The sequence below is a fragment of the Spermophilus citellus genome, assembly GCF_964194105.1.
Source record: "Spermophilus citellus genome assembly, chromosome: 9".
Classification (NCBI taxonomy): Eukaryota; Metazoa; Chordata; class Mammalia; order Rodentia; family Sciuridae; genus Spermophilus; species Spermophilus citellus.
The window spans coordinates 97999539-98015199 of record NC_138191.1 but is presented as its reverse complement, the minus strand read 5'-3'; the positions used below and the strand labels follow the sequence as shown (position 1 = coordinate 98015199).

The window sequence follows — 15661 nt, the reverse complement described above, 5'->3', positions numbered from 1 at the left end:
GCAGGGGCCCTGGATTTGATCTCCAGCACTGCAAAAAAATAAAATAAAAAAAACAAACAAAAACTATAAATCCAGGCTGACTTCAGAGTCTCTACTTTTTATATCCATAATATATAAATAGTTTTAAAGATAAGGTATGATAGAGTTGGTTTTTTTTTTTTTAATATTTATTTTTTAGTTCTCAGCAGACACAACATCTTTGTTGGTTTGTGGTGCTGAGGATCGAACCCAGGCCGCACGCATGCCAGGCGAGCGCGCTACTGCTTGAGCCACATCCCCAGCCCATAGAGTTGTTTTATGTTGTAGAAATTGCATGAATAAAAGCACAAAAAGAGTAAATAATAATAATACTAGTAAAAATTAACCTTTATCAAGAACTTATTATGTCACAAGTTTTGTACTAAGTTTGTGAGCTTGTATGTGATATTATTATTATTTGCATATTTGCAGTGCTGAGAATCAAACCCTGGGCCTTGTTTATACTAAGCAAATGCTCTGTCACTGAACTATATCCCAGTCCATGTGATGTTTAATCCTCACAGCTACCTTATGGAATGTTTTTGTTGTTATTTTACAGATAAAAATATTGAAGTTCAGAGGAATTAAGGAATTTACCAGGGTCCCAAAATTACTAAGTGATAAAACTGGTATTCGAATCCGGGCTGACTCCAAAGTATATGATGCTCTTAATGATTTGACTGCATTGCTTTACATGATAAAATAATTCATTTTATTATTATCATTGAGTAACTGGAATTCAAAACCTGGTTTCAAAATCTATACACTTAGCCGGGCATGGTAGTGCACAGCTGTAATCCTAGCAACTCTGAAGGCTGAGGCAGCAGAATCACAGTTCAAGGTCTTTGTGGCCAATTTAGTGAGACTCTCAAAATAAAAAGGGTTGAGGATGTCCCTCAGTGGTAGAGTACTTTCCTAGCATTCCTGAAACCCTGAGTTTAATCTTTAGTAGCAAAAAAAAAAAAGAAGAAGCAGCAGCAGCAAAGATTTGAAAGTGTAGATCCATCCTAGAATTCTAGAATGCTATACAGTAGCAACATCATGCCTAAGTTCTGTGACAAGTTTACTGCTAACATGCAGTCACAAACTGAAGGGAAAGCAATGGAAACAGAACCACCTTATAAATCTAAAACTGCTGGGTTGGAGTCTACTTGTAATCCTAGGGGCTCAGGAAGCCAAGGCAGGAGGATTGCAAGTTCAAAGCCAGCCTTAGAAATTTAATGAGGTCCTAAGCAACTCAGTGAGACTGTGTCTCTAAACAAAATATAAAAAGGGCTGGGGGTGTGGCCCTAGGTTCAATACTTAGTACCAAAAAAAGAATGCTGGGTTGGGCTGGGCTTGGCACAGTGGCACACACTTGTAATCCCAGTGACTTTGGAAGCTGACATAGGATGATTGCAAATTCAAGGCTAGCCTCAACCACTTAGACCTTGTCTCAAAGTAAAATATAGAAAGTGCTGGGGATATACCTCAGTGGTAAAGTGTCCCTGGGTTGGGGATGTAATAATACAGCTCAGTGATAAGGGCATTTGCCTAACATGCATGAAGCCCTAGATTGGATTCCCAGTTCCACATAGCTATACAAATAAAATAAAATATGCCTGCTCAGAGATGGCCTTGGGAATAAAAGGAGGTAACATTAAATGAGGGAAGTTGCAGAACATCAATCTCAATATAATCATTCAGCCAACATGTATGAAACACTACTTATTTGTTAATCACTGTATTGGGTATCTGGCATAAAGGTATAAATAGGATATGGTTCCTTTCCTCAAGAATCTCACAAGCCATTGGGAGGACTCAGGTGAGTCTCTGGATGATTATGGATCTCTGATTGAGTTATAAACAAAACACTAAGGGTTTGAGAAGTCAACAATGACTTACTAGGCTGGGAATATAGCTTAGTTGGTAAAGGGCTTGCCTTGCATGCACAAAACCCTGGGTTCAATCCCTATTTCAAAATATATCCAGAATTCTACAATTTTTCTCTACTGACATTTCTACCCAGACCAGACTAAAAGTGATTTTCTTTTTGAATTATTGTACTAGCTTTTGAACTGCTCTCCTGCTTCTGTGTCTTGCCTTCTGATGCTCATTCTACACATAGCTAATAGAGTAATCCTATTAAAAAACATCAGTGAATTGGGCCTGGTGCAATGGCACATGCCTATAATCCCAGTGACTTGGGAGCCTGAGATAGGAGGTTTTCAAGTTTGAGGCCAACTCAGCAATTTAGTGAAATCTTATCTCAGAATCGAAAATAAAAATGACAGAGGATATAGCTCTTTGGGAAAGCATCCCTAGATTCAATCCACAGTACCAAAAAACAAAATAAACCATCAGTCAGTGCCTGTCATATCTGTACTCAGAAAGCTTCCATGTCTTTTTATCTCATTCAGAGAAAAAGCTAATTTTTCTTTTTCCCCCACACTGTGGATTAAGCACACATGCTAGGTGAGTGCTCCACCACTGAGCTACATCTCTAGACCTATTAACTTTTTATTTTGAGACAGGGTCTTATGCTATGTTGCCTAAGCTTGCTTCAAACTTGTGATCCTCCTGCCTCTGCCTCCTGAGTAGCTGGAATTAAGGTATGCACTACTGCCTAGCAAGCTAATTTCTTTTTTTTTTTTTTTTTAATTTTCTTTAGTTGTAGGTAGACAATAAATAAAACCTTTATTTCATTTATTTTTATGTGGTGCTGAAGATTGAACCCAGTGCCTCGTATGTGCTGGGTTTTAGCTCTACCACTGAGCTAAAACCCAGGTCAAGCTAATTCTTTACTAAAACTCTTTATCTGGCTCCCCTGTTACCCATCTCTGACTTCATCTCAGAGTCTTGCCCTGCTTTTCTCTGTTCTGGCCTCACTGGCCTTCCATGCTATTTCTCAAAACCTCCAGGTACATCACAGTTCACGTCCTTGTATTTCCTATCTCTCTACCCTGAATGCTTTTCCTTTTACATTAATGTGGCTTGCTCTTATACTTCTTCAAAAGGTTAAAAAGGCTGTACTTACTAAGTGTCTGTAAATAAAATTTCACCATTTCATATCTTCTCTTTCCCTGCTTATTATTTTTTGTAGTATATGCCATACCATATATTTTATTTATTTACCTGATTTAATGTCTTTTTTCTTCTTCCCTAGATATAAAATCTATGAGAAGGATTTTTTTTTTTTTTTTTTTTTTTTTTTTGGCTTTGGTCACTGCTCTATCTCTACCACTAAGAACACTCTGGAACAAAGCAGATTTTCAGTAAATGTTTGTGAAGTAATGAATGTTCCTATTTTTGCTATGTGCTATGAGGAGCCCAGAAAATGCTTAAATTAACACTGTGGTATAGGTAGGCATGGTAGCACACGCCTGTAATTATAGTGGCTCAGGAGGCTGAGCCAGGAGGATCTTGAGTTCAAAGCCAGCTCTAGCAATGGCAAGGCACTAAGCAACTCAGTGACACCTTGTCTCTAAATAAAATACACAATAGGGCTGGGTATGTGGCTTAGTGGTTGAGTGCGCCTGAGTTCAATCCCTGGTACCAAAAATAAAATAAAATAAAAATAACAAAGTCCCTGTAGTATAGAAATATAAAATAGGTGATAATTCTAGAAGATGAAATGCAGTTTTGACCATATTTTCCAAATTGTTAATTCTTTATAAAATATCAGAATTAATAAGGCATCATCTAGAAAACATTAAGTGTAATTGTTTATTCCCTATGAGTTAAGAGGAATTTTCACTTTCTGATTTCACCTACTTCAGTTATAGCATCAATTCCCAGCTAGAGCTCTGAAACTAATTATGGGCCTCCAGAATTAACTCATGAAACCCTATATGTGTTTTCAGGTTTGAAGCAGCCAAGCTTGTCATGCAGTGGCTCTGCAACCACGAGGATCAAAATATGCAAAGGATGGCAGTTGCTATCATTTCCATCCTAGCTGCCAAGGTACCTCAACTCCTGGCGAATAATTTTCCATAGGAAGTTGTTTCCCATTACAGTTACCATCTGCCCCCATCCTCTGAGTCCTAGAAATATCATTAAGCCTCTTGGCCAGCCTACTTATTCAAGCTGCATTAAATATTCGAGAATTCCAAGTTGGTCAGATATTTTGGCTTTAGAGTCTATTAAAATAAATGGTAGTAAACTCACACTATTAGTTTTTGGACATTTACTTTGTCTTGTGCTTGTTTCTAGCTTTCTACAGAACAAACTGCACAGCTTGGTGCTGAACTCTTCATTGTCAGGGTAAGCTCATTATCTCCTCTCTACAGTCTACTAGATGTTATTTATTTTTCTTATTTTCAGGCAGTGTTTTGTTTCTTCTGACTGTATACACATATATACCTGTACACATGTGTGTGTGTTTTTCTGGTATTAGGGTTTGAACCCAGTGATGTTCTACTGCTGACAGAGTCTCACTAAGTTGTCTACGCTGGTCTGGAACTTGTGATCCTCCTTGTCTCAGCCTCCTGAGTAGTTAGGATTCTAAGTGAGCACCACCATGCCTAGCTTGGTACTGGGGACTGACTTCAGAGCTTTTACATGCTAAGCAAGTGCTGGTCTACTGAATTACACCCTCAGCCTCTATTTTTTTAAAACAATTTATTATTTCTTCTTCTTCTTCTTCTTTTTTTTTTGGGGGGGGGGTACCAGGGATTGAATTCAGGGGCACTCAACCACTGAGCCACATCCCCAGCCCTACTTTGTATTTTATTTAGAGACAGAGTCTCACTGAGTTGCTCTGTGCTTCACTTTTGCTGAGGCTCTGTTTGAACTCGTGATCCTCCTGTGTCAGCCTCCCCAGATGCTGGGATATAGGCGTGCACCCCTGCACCTGGATTTTTTATTACTTCTTTTTTTTTTTAATATTTTTTAGTTGTGGATGGACCTGATGTCTTTATTTTTTATTTATTTATTTTATGGGTTGCTGAGGATTGAACCCAGGGACTCACGCATTCGAGGCAAGCACTACACCACTGAGCCACAACCCCAGCCCCTTTATTACTTCTTAATGGATGTATTCATTTATTTTCAAGAAGCAACTTCATGCCTTAACAGATGGAGAAAGCCCTGAGTAAGATGACCTAGATTCTAATTTGTAATCTTACTTGTGAATTTTAGGCAAATTACTTGAACCTTTAGGGCCTACATAAAAGCATTACGATCCTGGGGCCTACATAGTAATAAGATCCTATCTATCTGGGTTATGTGGCACATATCTGTAATTCCAGTGATTTGGGAAGCTGAGGCAAGAGGATTACAAGTTCAAAGCTAGCCCCTGCAACTTAGATACTGTCTCAAAATAAAACATGGGCTGGGAATATGGCTTAGTGAGTAAGCACCCTGGGTTTAATCCCTGGTACAACAACAACAACAACAACAACAACAAAGTCCTATCTACCCCAGTGTGGTAGTGCATGCTTGTAATCCCAGTGACTCAGGAGGCTAAGGCAGAAGGATTGCAAGTTTGAAGCCAGCCTCAGCATTTAGTGAATCCCTATCTCAAAATAAAAAATAAGATAGGGCTGGGGGCTGGGGTTGTGGCTCAGTGGTAGAGTGCTCGCCTAGAAGGTGCAAGGCCCTTGGTTCAGTCCTCAGCTCCACATAAATGTAAAATAAAGATATTGTGTCCACCTAAAACCAAAAAGTAAATATTTAAAAATAAATAAATAAAAGAAAGGGCTGGGGTGTAGAATGGACCTAGATTCAATCCCCAGTACTGGAGGTTTAAGAAAAAAAAAAAAAAGTCCTGCACCTATAATCCCAGTAATGCAGGAGGATCACAAGTTCAAGGCCAGCCTGGGCACTTTAGAAAAACCCTGTCTCAAAATGTGTAAGAAAGGACTGGGCCTAGGTATGCTGGTGCACTCCTGTAATCTCAATAACTTTGGAGGCTGAGGTAGGAGGATTGCAAATTCAAGGCCAACCTGTGCGTCTTAGTGAGATCCTGTCTCAAAATAAAAAGGGGTAGGGATATAGCTCAGGTTTGGAGCACTTGCCTAAAATGTATGAGGCCCTGGGTTCAATCCCTAGCACCAAAAAAAACCAAAACAAAACAAAAAATCACAAATTATAATGACAATTCAATAATGAAAAATTAATTCTGTTTTATTTCTTTTAGCAACTTCTTCAAATAGTGAAGCAGAAAACCAACCAAAATTCAGTGGATACTACATTGAAGTTTACTTTGAGTGCACTTTGGAACCTCACAGATGAATCCCCAACCACTTGCAGACACTTTATTGAAAACCAAGGCTTAGAACTCTTCATGAGAGTTCTGGAGGTTAGAATGAGAACTTAGTCTACTGTTTTAACATTGATTTACTTATTTATGCATTTATTTGTTATATTTGGTTCTTTGGGTAATTACAGGTTTCCCTTTCTTTGTTACAGTCTTTCCCAACTGAGTCATCCATTCAACAGAAAGTTCTAGGACTTTTGGTAAGATATAAACATTTCCTGTTAAATTCCAAGCTATCTTTGTTTCCTTCTGGGGGAATACATTGAAAGCTCTGCTGAACAGGTGATGGGAGCACACGCCAATAATCCCAGTACTCAGAAGGCTGAGGCCAGAGAATTGCAAATTCAAAGGCAAGTTGGGCAATTTAGCAAAACCTTATCTCAAAAAAAAGGGTGGGGGGGCTGGGGCTGGGTTGTGGCTCAGTAGTAGAGCTCATGCCTCGCCTATGTGAGGCACTGGGTTTGAGTCTCAGCACCACATAAAAGTAAATAAATAAAATAAAGATATTGTGTCCAACTAAAAATATATATATATACTTTAAAGGCGTGGGGCCTGAGATTTGGCTCAGTGGTAGAGCACCCCGAGTATAATCACTAATACGCCAAGAGAGAGAGGAATTGATATTTCTCATGTTTGTTCTTTCTCCCTTCCCCTCTCCTGTCCTCTCCTTCCCTCTCTCCTCTTCTCTTCTTCCCTTCCTTCTCCTTTCTTCTCTTGTCTCCTCTTCCCTCTGTCTGGAGTACTTAATATTGAATTCAGGGATTTGAGCATGCTGGGTAAGCAAGCAATCTACCATTAAGCTACATCCCCAACCCCTTTTTAAATTTTATTTTGAGACAAGGGGTTACTTAGTTGTCCAGGCTAGCCTTGAACTTGCAGTCCTCCTGCATCACCCTCTGGGTGTTATGGCAAGATTGCAATAAATCACCAAGTCAATCTTAAAGCAGGAGATGGAACCATCTTTATTCACCAGCCCACTAGTTGACTACAAGTTAAAGAATGGTTACTAATATCTAGACAATCATTCTTTGACAAGGTACATTGTCCAAGAAAAATGGGAATCAAAAAGAGAACAATTTTACATTGCATAAGAATTGCCATTTTGTATTGCCAAACATGCTATCCTAAGCAACTGTTGATGGGTATGGAGGCAGGGTGTTCCCATGGGAAAAGCATTTCTTACATGACAAGGAGTCTCAGGGTAAAATGGAGTTATGTTTGGTTATTTCCCATATATCCTGGCCCATAACATTGGCAAGAAATTACCACAAAGTTAGCAATTTTTGCAGTACTTGGAATTGAACCCAGTGCATTCTAAGCAAATATTCTACCAGTGAGCCACATCCCTTTCTTATATATTTATTTTTTTCTCCTCATGCTTATGTTTTCATTTTATCTTGAGTAATATTTATAATAGCTCTTTTAAATCTTCGCCAGAAGTATTGTGTATCTCAATTGGAGACCTTAATTCTGCCCTGGCAGGTTCTTGACACTGCAGAAAGGAATTTCAGTATGTGTCAAAGAGGCACAAGCAGAGGTTTATTTAGAAAAAGTAAGGAGATTTACCCAGGAAAGCAAACAATAGAGCAGGATATGCACTCAAAGCACAGGGAGTGTGGGCACTCAAGAGTGAGATGCCAGCTGGCTATGGTAAAGCATGCCTGTAATCCCAGTGACTCAGGAGGCTGAGGCAGGAAGATTGCAAGATCAAGGACAAGTTTCAGCAGTTTAGTGAGGCCCTAAGCAACTTAGTCCCTGTCTCAAAATAAAAAATAAAATGGACTGGGGATGTGCTCTGTGGTAGAATACTGGGTTCAATCCATGATATAAAACAAAACAAACAAAAAAAGTGAGACGCGCTTTTGGGGTCTTAGGCTTCTTCTTTTAAAGGAAACTTTGTTAAATGTTGAGCATCAGCCTAATGAGCTCCATTCTTTTGATCAAGCAACAGAGTCGTTCTGGGTGATCTGGTTCTTTAGAATCTTTAAGTTGAATTAATAGCACTTAGTCTGTACCCATGTAATAGCTTTTTAACATTCTCTCTTTCTCTCTGCTTCTTTTAATCTGTCTAAAAATACATTCTGTAAACTGACAAGGTATATAGGCTCTATTTAACTGAATTTACAGTACCTTAAGATTTATTGGACCTTTATTTAAAATTCAGGCCTGGAGGAAAACAGGTCTGTCAAGTGAAGGAGAGAGTGTTCGTGCAGGCTTTATTTGTTTATTTATTTATTTTTAATGTTTTTCTTTGTAGATGGATACAATACTTAAATTTTATTTATTTATTTTTATGTGGTGCTGAGGATTAAACCCAGTGCCTCATGTATGCTAAGCAAGTGCTCTACCCCTGAGCCACAACAATAGCCCCTCATGAGAGTTTTAGATTTAAAATTATAGTTTCTTTTTCCTTCCCAGTTTGTCTCCTTTCTAGCCATCCTTCCTTCTTCTATTCTAACTCAGCCCCATGGCATTTCACCCCATATCATATAATTAGTCAAAGATTTGAGGGTATACAACTCTGTCTCTGTGTATGTGTCTGACTATTGATACTCACTCTCTCTTTCCTTTCCAATACCCTGTTTTACAAATTTTTGAAGCTTGGCTACCCTGAATTACAACTTCTGCCTTCTCAACTCAACAAAACAGCAAGGTTCTCTTTGGGTTCATTGTAATCTGGAAACTGCACCATTTGAATACTTTTCTCTCAGCAGTCACCTTCTGGCATTGTTTGTTGTTCAGTGTCTGAAGACAGTTCCCTTAACCACTTAGTATGTGTATTGCATTAATTTTTATATATTATTTTTTTTTCCCAGAACAATATAGCTGAAGTTCAAGAATTGCATTCTGAATTAATGTGGAAAGATTTTATAGACCACATCAGTAGTCTCCTACACAGTGTTGAAGTGGAAGTCAGTTACTTTGCAGCTGGAATTATTGCACATTTAATATCAAGAGGAGAACAAGCTTGGACATTAAGCCGTAGCCAGAGGAATTCTCTTCTTGATGACCTGGTAGGGTCATTTTTCATTTTCTAGAAAAATTACATATTGGTTAAACTATCAGAGTCTTATAATACGGTAATGTGATATTAATAATTATTATAATTCTTCCTGTATGTCTTATGTCTTCTAGCATTCAGCTATTTTGAAATGGCCAACTCCAGAGTGTGAAATGGTAGCATACAGGTAATTAACATGATAATTAGTAAACGGCCAGTGGGAGCACTGAGGATATAGCTCAGTTATTAGATTGTTTGCTTAGCATGCCTGAGGCCCTTTGTTCCATCCCAAGCAACACACACACACACACACACAAAAAAAAAAAAAAAAAAAAAGATTAAAAAGCTAGTGACCAGCTGGGCGCAGTATAATCCCAGTAGCTCTGTAACCCAGTGGCCCAGGTGGCTGAGGGAGAAGGAACACAAGTTCAAAGCCAGTCTCAACTAAAGTGAGGCACTAAGCAACTCACTGAGACCCTGTCTCTAAATAAATTACAAAATAGGGCTGGGGATATGGCTCAGTGGTCAAGTGCCCCTGAAATCAATCAGTCATTTTTCATACTTCAAGATTACCTCTATTAGATGTATAATTTTTCTCTATTAGTACTGGCTTTAAAAGAAGCGAAATTTTGCGTGGTGTGGTGGCACACCTGAGGAATCCCAGCTACTCAGGAGGCAGGGGCAGGAGGATCAGAAGCTCCAGGCTGTGAGATTCGGTTTTAAAATAAAATAGATGGTCTGGTTATATATCTCAGTGGTAGAGCACTCCTGGGTTTAGTCTCCAGTACAACCAAAAAAAAAAAAAAAAAAAGTAGCAAAATATTTGACATTTTTCTGTCACCTATACATTAATCATTCTTTATATATATATATATATATATATATATATATATATATATATATATATATATATAAAAGTCCCAAGGATTTGTCTCTACTCTTTATTTTTTAGTTGTAGTTGGATACAATACCTTCATTTTATTTATTTATTTTTATGTGGTGCTGAGGATTGAACCCAGGCCCTCGCACGTGCTAGGCAAGTGCTCTACCGCTGAGCCACGACCCCAGCCCCTGTCTCTAATCTTGGAATTCAAAGATGACCAAGACATGGTGCTGCACACAAGAATCTTATACTCTAGTGAGGCAGATCAAATGTGAATTTTATATAATTCACCATTATGCTAGATGTGCATAGAATGTTATAAAATTAAAAATAAGAGTCCTTAACCTTATACTGGAAGATATTTAAAGGAAGTGAATTACTACTGAGTTTTGAAAGATACTTAAAGTTGGGCAAGAGATTTTTTGATGAGAAAGCAATATGTGAATACACACAGATCTGAAACAACATGATAGCATTGACAGAACTAGAAGTAATACCACATTTGTTCAGGAAAACTATAATAATTAAAGTGCATACTGAATTCCTAACTCTTTATGAAAATTTAGTGACTTGATAGCCAATTTACTAAATTACCCAAAGTATTCCTGGTTGCTGCTTTTTATTCTTTTCTCTCTTTCTTTTTTGAACCAAGGACTGAACCCAAGGGTGGTTAACCACTGAGCCAATTCACACTTTTTATTTTTTATTTTGAGAGAGGGTCTTATAGTCTCTCTTAAGTTGCTGATTTTGAATTTGCAATCTTCTGGCCTCAGCCTCCTGGTTGCTTCTTAATTTTTTATGACTGATTTTTGTTGTCTGCTTCGTAAGTGCTAGTGTTGCCAACATTTTTGACTTCCCCAATTTATGTTTTACCCATTTTTGTGAAGACCAGTAGAAATAAAAAAGCTGATTCTAGACCTTCAGAATATTCTCAATTAGTTATCGCCTAACTTATCCATTTCTTAATTTCCAAATCAACATCCTTTATTGTTCAAAATGTGTATTTTAAGACCAAAAAAAGTGTTTTTGAAAGATTTTTCCCCCCTTTTGATTCTGTGTCCTAATCACCTTTCATGTTCTATACCAAGATATATCTAAATGCAGTCTTTTCTGAAATTAGTCTAAGACAAAAAAAAGATGTTCTAAAATTCATTTATATTAATTTAGAATTAACAAGGTGAAATTTCTAAAATGAAAGGTTTAGAAATTACCACTTAGAAAATAACACTACAAGCCGGGTGCGGTGGCCCATGCCTGTAATCCCAGAAGCCCAGGAAGCTGAGGCAGGAGGATCGAGAATCCAAAGCCAGCTTCAGCAAAAGCAAGGTGCTAAGCAACTCGGTGAGAAAAATATGAAATAGAGTTGGGGAGGTGGCTCAGCTGTTGAGTACCCCTGAGTTCAATCCCTGGTACCAGAAAAAGAAAATAACGCTACATATAGAATGTAACTTTGATTCTTTTCTTTTGAAATTTTAGATCCTTTAATCCATTTTTCCCACTACTTGGCTGCTTCACAACACCAGGAGTCCAACTGTGGGCTGTTTGGGCCATGCAACATGTCTGCAGCAAGAATCGTATGTACCAAAAAAGAGAATTACAGTTTTCCTTTTCAAGTGAAATTCTCCTTTCACAGAAACCCATTTCTCATTTGTGTATTGTAGTGGGTTGTAAGTACACTGACTTTTAAAGATATAATATAAGAGAATTTGAGGTTATAAACTAAAAGAATCTTTCAGAAGGAGCTTGGCAATACTGAATGATAGTGCTATAATGGAGATACTGTTCTGACCTCATGGAATTTAAAGATTAAGAACGTATAGTGAAGGCTGGGGTTTTAGCTCAGTGGTAAAGCATTTGTGGCACACTGGGTTTGATCCTCAGCACCACATAGAAATAAATAAATAAGTAAAATATAGGCATTGTGTCCACTTACAACTAAAAAAATATTAAAAAAAAAACAACAACAATGGGGCTGGGGATGTGGCTCAAGCGGTAGTGTGCTCGCCTGGCATGCATGCGGCCCGGGTTCAATCCTTAGCACCACATACAAACAAAGATGTTGTGTCCGCCGAAAACTAAAAAATAAAAAAAATAAAAAAAAAAAAAAGATTACAGATCAGTATAAAAACAAACAAAAAAACTTATAGTGAGTCCCATTTTTTGAATAAAAGATCCTAAGTAGGGTCACTGCTATTTATCAAACATTCCAGTACCTAATCTTTATTCACCCCAAATTTCATTATATAAGACATTATTGTTAGTACCCATTATCCCTGGAGAAACAAAGTATTTTTCTTTTCATTCATTCATTTATTTATTTTTTTTCCACATTTTTGTTTGCGCATTATAAATGTACATATCGATGGAATTTGTTGTTACATATTCATAACGCACATGTGTAACAATATAATTTGAGCAGTATCACTCCCCAGCAGTTCTCCACTCCTTCCCTGTTCATTTATTTATTTTAAAACATGGAGTCTTTCTGTGTTGCCAGGCAGGCCTCAAACTCCTGAACTAAAAAAAATTCTTCTGCCTCAGCCTCTTAAATAGCTGAGATTATAAGCATGTGCTACTATGCCCAGCAAAATGGCAGCGTTAAACAGAATATGTGTGTGTTTGTGTATACTGTGTGTGTATACACACAAATATAAATATATTTTTATTTTTTATTTTTAAATCTTTTTTTTAGTTGTAGATGGACACAGTATCTTTATTTATTTATTTTTATGTGGTGCTGAGGATCAAACCCTGTGCCTTGCATGTGTGAAGCAGGCACTCTACTGAGCTACACCCCAGCCCTATAAATATATTTTTCAAAGGAGTGTGTGTGTGATGTGAATGTGTGAGTGTGGTGCTGGGATGGCTCGTACATATTAGGTAAGCACCCTAACCCTAAGCTCCACTCCAAGCCTCAGATGCAACATTTAGGTCAGGTTTCATATCATTCTTTGTTTGTTTGTTACTAGGGATTGAACCCAGGGGCACTTAACCACAAAGCCACATCCCCTGCCCTTTTTATTTACAGACAGAGTCTCACTAAATTGCTTAGGGCCTTGATTGACTTTGAATTTGTGGTCCTCCTGCCTCAGCCTCTGAGCAGTACCACACCCAGCCATATTCTTATTTCTTGAAGGTTGTAATATAATTACCTCCAGGTGTGGTGGCAAACCTGTGTAATCCTAGCTACTTGGGAGGCTGAAGCAGGAGGATCACAAGTTTGAAGCCAGTCTCAGTAACTTAGTAAGACCTTGTCTCTAAAAAATCAAAAGGACTGGGATTTGGCTCAGTGGTAAAGTATGGGGGTGGGAGGTCTACATGAGTTTGCATATGGAATGGCCCCAAAGGCTCATGTGTTCCCTAATGCGGAAGTCTTCAGAGATGGGGCTTTTGGGAGGTGACTAGGTCATGAGGGCTCTGACCTCATCAATGGATTAATAATTTGAATAGATTATTGGGAGGTAGTAGAAACTGTAGAAGATGGGATGTAATCACATACTGTCTGCTTCCTGGCTATCATGAGCTGAGGTCTTTTCTCTGCCAAGCATTTCCACCATGTCATTATGCCTTACTGCAGGCCCAAGTAATAAAGCCAGCTGACCATGGACTGAAACCTCTAAAACTGTGAGCCAAAATAAAACTTAACTCTTTTAGTATTGTTTTTGTCAAGTATTTTAGTCTCAGCCACAAAAAGGTGACTCATACAATGAGCTTAAGAGCAGATAACACCAAAAGGAAAAATCAGTGAAATTGAAGATATAACAATAGAGATGGTCCAAACATAAAGTTGGAATACATAAAAGAAGTATTTTAGACCTCAGTGACCCTTGGTACAACATCAAGTGTCCTAAGTGTAATTTGAGTCTGACTAGTGGAAAGAGGGAGAACAGAAAAAGATTGGAAAAAGCGATAGTAGCAAATACTCCAAATTTGATTGAAACTAAAACCACATATTGAAGAAACTCAACAAAGGCCAAGTAGAGTAAATTGTAATAAAATTATAACAAAGCTCATTAGAATCAAATTACCGAGAATGGTAATGGAAAGAAAACATTAAAAGGAGTCAGTAAAAAGTCATGTTATATGCCATGCACAAAAGTATCTTGAAATGAGTGAATGAACATAATAACATCAAAATGGATGAGATGGATGTGATAAAAGAGGGAAATTTATAACATTAAAAGTCTATATATGGGAACAGAGATGTATAGTTCAGTAGTAGAGAGCCTATGTCTCAAATCAGTGACTTCAACTTCTACCTCAAGAAGCCAAAGAAAAAGGGGGGTAGGGTGGGGATATAGCTCAGTTGGTAGAGTGCTTGCCTTGCATGTACAAGGCCCTGGGTTCAATCCCCAGAACCACAAAAAAGAAAAGAAAAAAAAAGCCAAAAAAATGAGTTAGACCTATAATCCCAGTGGCTCAGGAGGCTGAGGCAGGAGAATAGGCCCTAAATAACTTAATGATACCCTGTCTCAAAATAAAAAAAGGGCTGAGGATGTGGTTCAGTGGTAAAACACTCCTGGGTTCAATCCTTGATGCCAAAAAATGGGGGAGAGGGGGAGAAATTTAAATTTAAAGACATCATAAACAGAGAAAGAAATAACAAGAATCAAAAAAGAGGGCTGAGGTTGTGGCTCTGCCATAGAGTGCACGTCTAGCATGTGTGAGGCCCTGGGTTTGATCCTTAGCACCACATAAAGATAAATAAATAAAATAATGGTATTGTGTTTAACTACAACTAAAAAATAAAAAAGGAAGAACAAATTTGGCTTATATTATCTGACATATATTAACCTGTAGTAATCAAGATAGTGTCAGGCCAGGTGCTGGGGTGCATGCCTGTAATCCCAGCAGTTTGGGAGGCTGAGGCAGGAGGATCTTGAATTCAAAGCCAGCCTTAGCAGTTTAACAAGGCCCTAAGCAAGTCAGCAAGACCCTGCTGGTAAATAAAATACAAAAAAGGGCTGGTGATGTGGCTCAGGGATTGAGTACCCCTAGGTTCAATCCCTGGTTACCCCCCCCCCGCCCCAAAGTGTTGAGGCATAAAAATAGATAAAAGTAGGACATGCCTGGTGGTGACTGGGGAGGCTGAGGCAGGAGGATGGCAAGTTTGAGGTCAACCTCAGCAATTTAACAAGGCCCTAAGCAACATAGTGAGATCTCATCTCAAATAAAAACACCTGGGGGCCTGGGTTGTAGCTCAGTGGTAGAGCGATTGCCTTGCATGCGTGAGGTCCTGGGTTAGATCCTTAGCACCACGTAAAAATAAACCAATAAATAAAAATAAAGATTGTGGCCATCTGCAACTAAACAACAACAACAACAACAACAACAAAAAAAAACCCAAACACCTGGGGATATAGTTCAGTGGCAAAACGTCCCTGGGCTCAATTCCCAGTAAAAAAATATAAAGAAGAAAGAAAAATAGATTAATGAATCAAAACAGAGAATACAGACATAGACATATACATATAAAATTAATTAAATTTTCACATAGGTTCAAAGCAGTTTGGTGGAGAAA

The 15661-nt window shown here is 38.2% G+C and overlaps 1 protein-coding gene across 2 annotated transcripts in view; it reads left to right on the top strand.

Annotated features, from left to right (window-relative positions):
* The window catches only part of ZYG11B (zyg-11 family member B, cell cycle regulator), an 81372-nt gene that overhangs the window by 56335 nt on the left and 9376 nt on the right, over positions 1-15661 (top strand). For both annotated transcript variants that reach the window (XM_081305690.1, XM_081305689.1), the window contains 7 exons: positions 3861-3960; positions 4210-4260; positions 6137-6298; positions 6409-6456; positions 9073-9270; positions 9392-9444; positions 11617-11714. In XM_081305690.1, coding sequence (XP_081161816.1) covers positions 3861-3960; positions 4210-4260; positions 6137-6298; positions 6409-6456; positions 9073-9270; positions 9392-9444; positions 11617-11714 — 710 coding nt within the window. The remainder of the gene's footprint in view (positions 1-3860; positions 3961-4209; positions 4261-6136; positions 6299-6408; positions 6457-9072; positions 9271-9391; positions 9445-11616; positions 11715-15661) is intronic.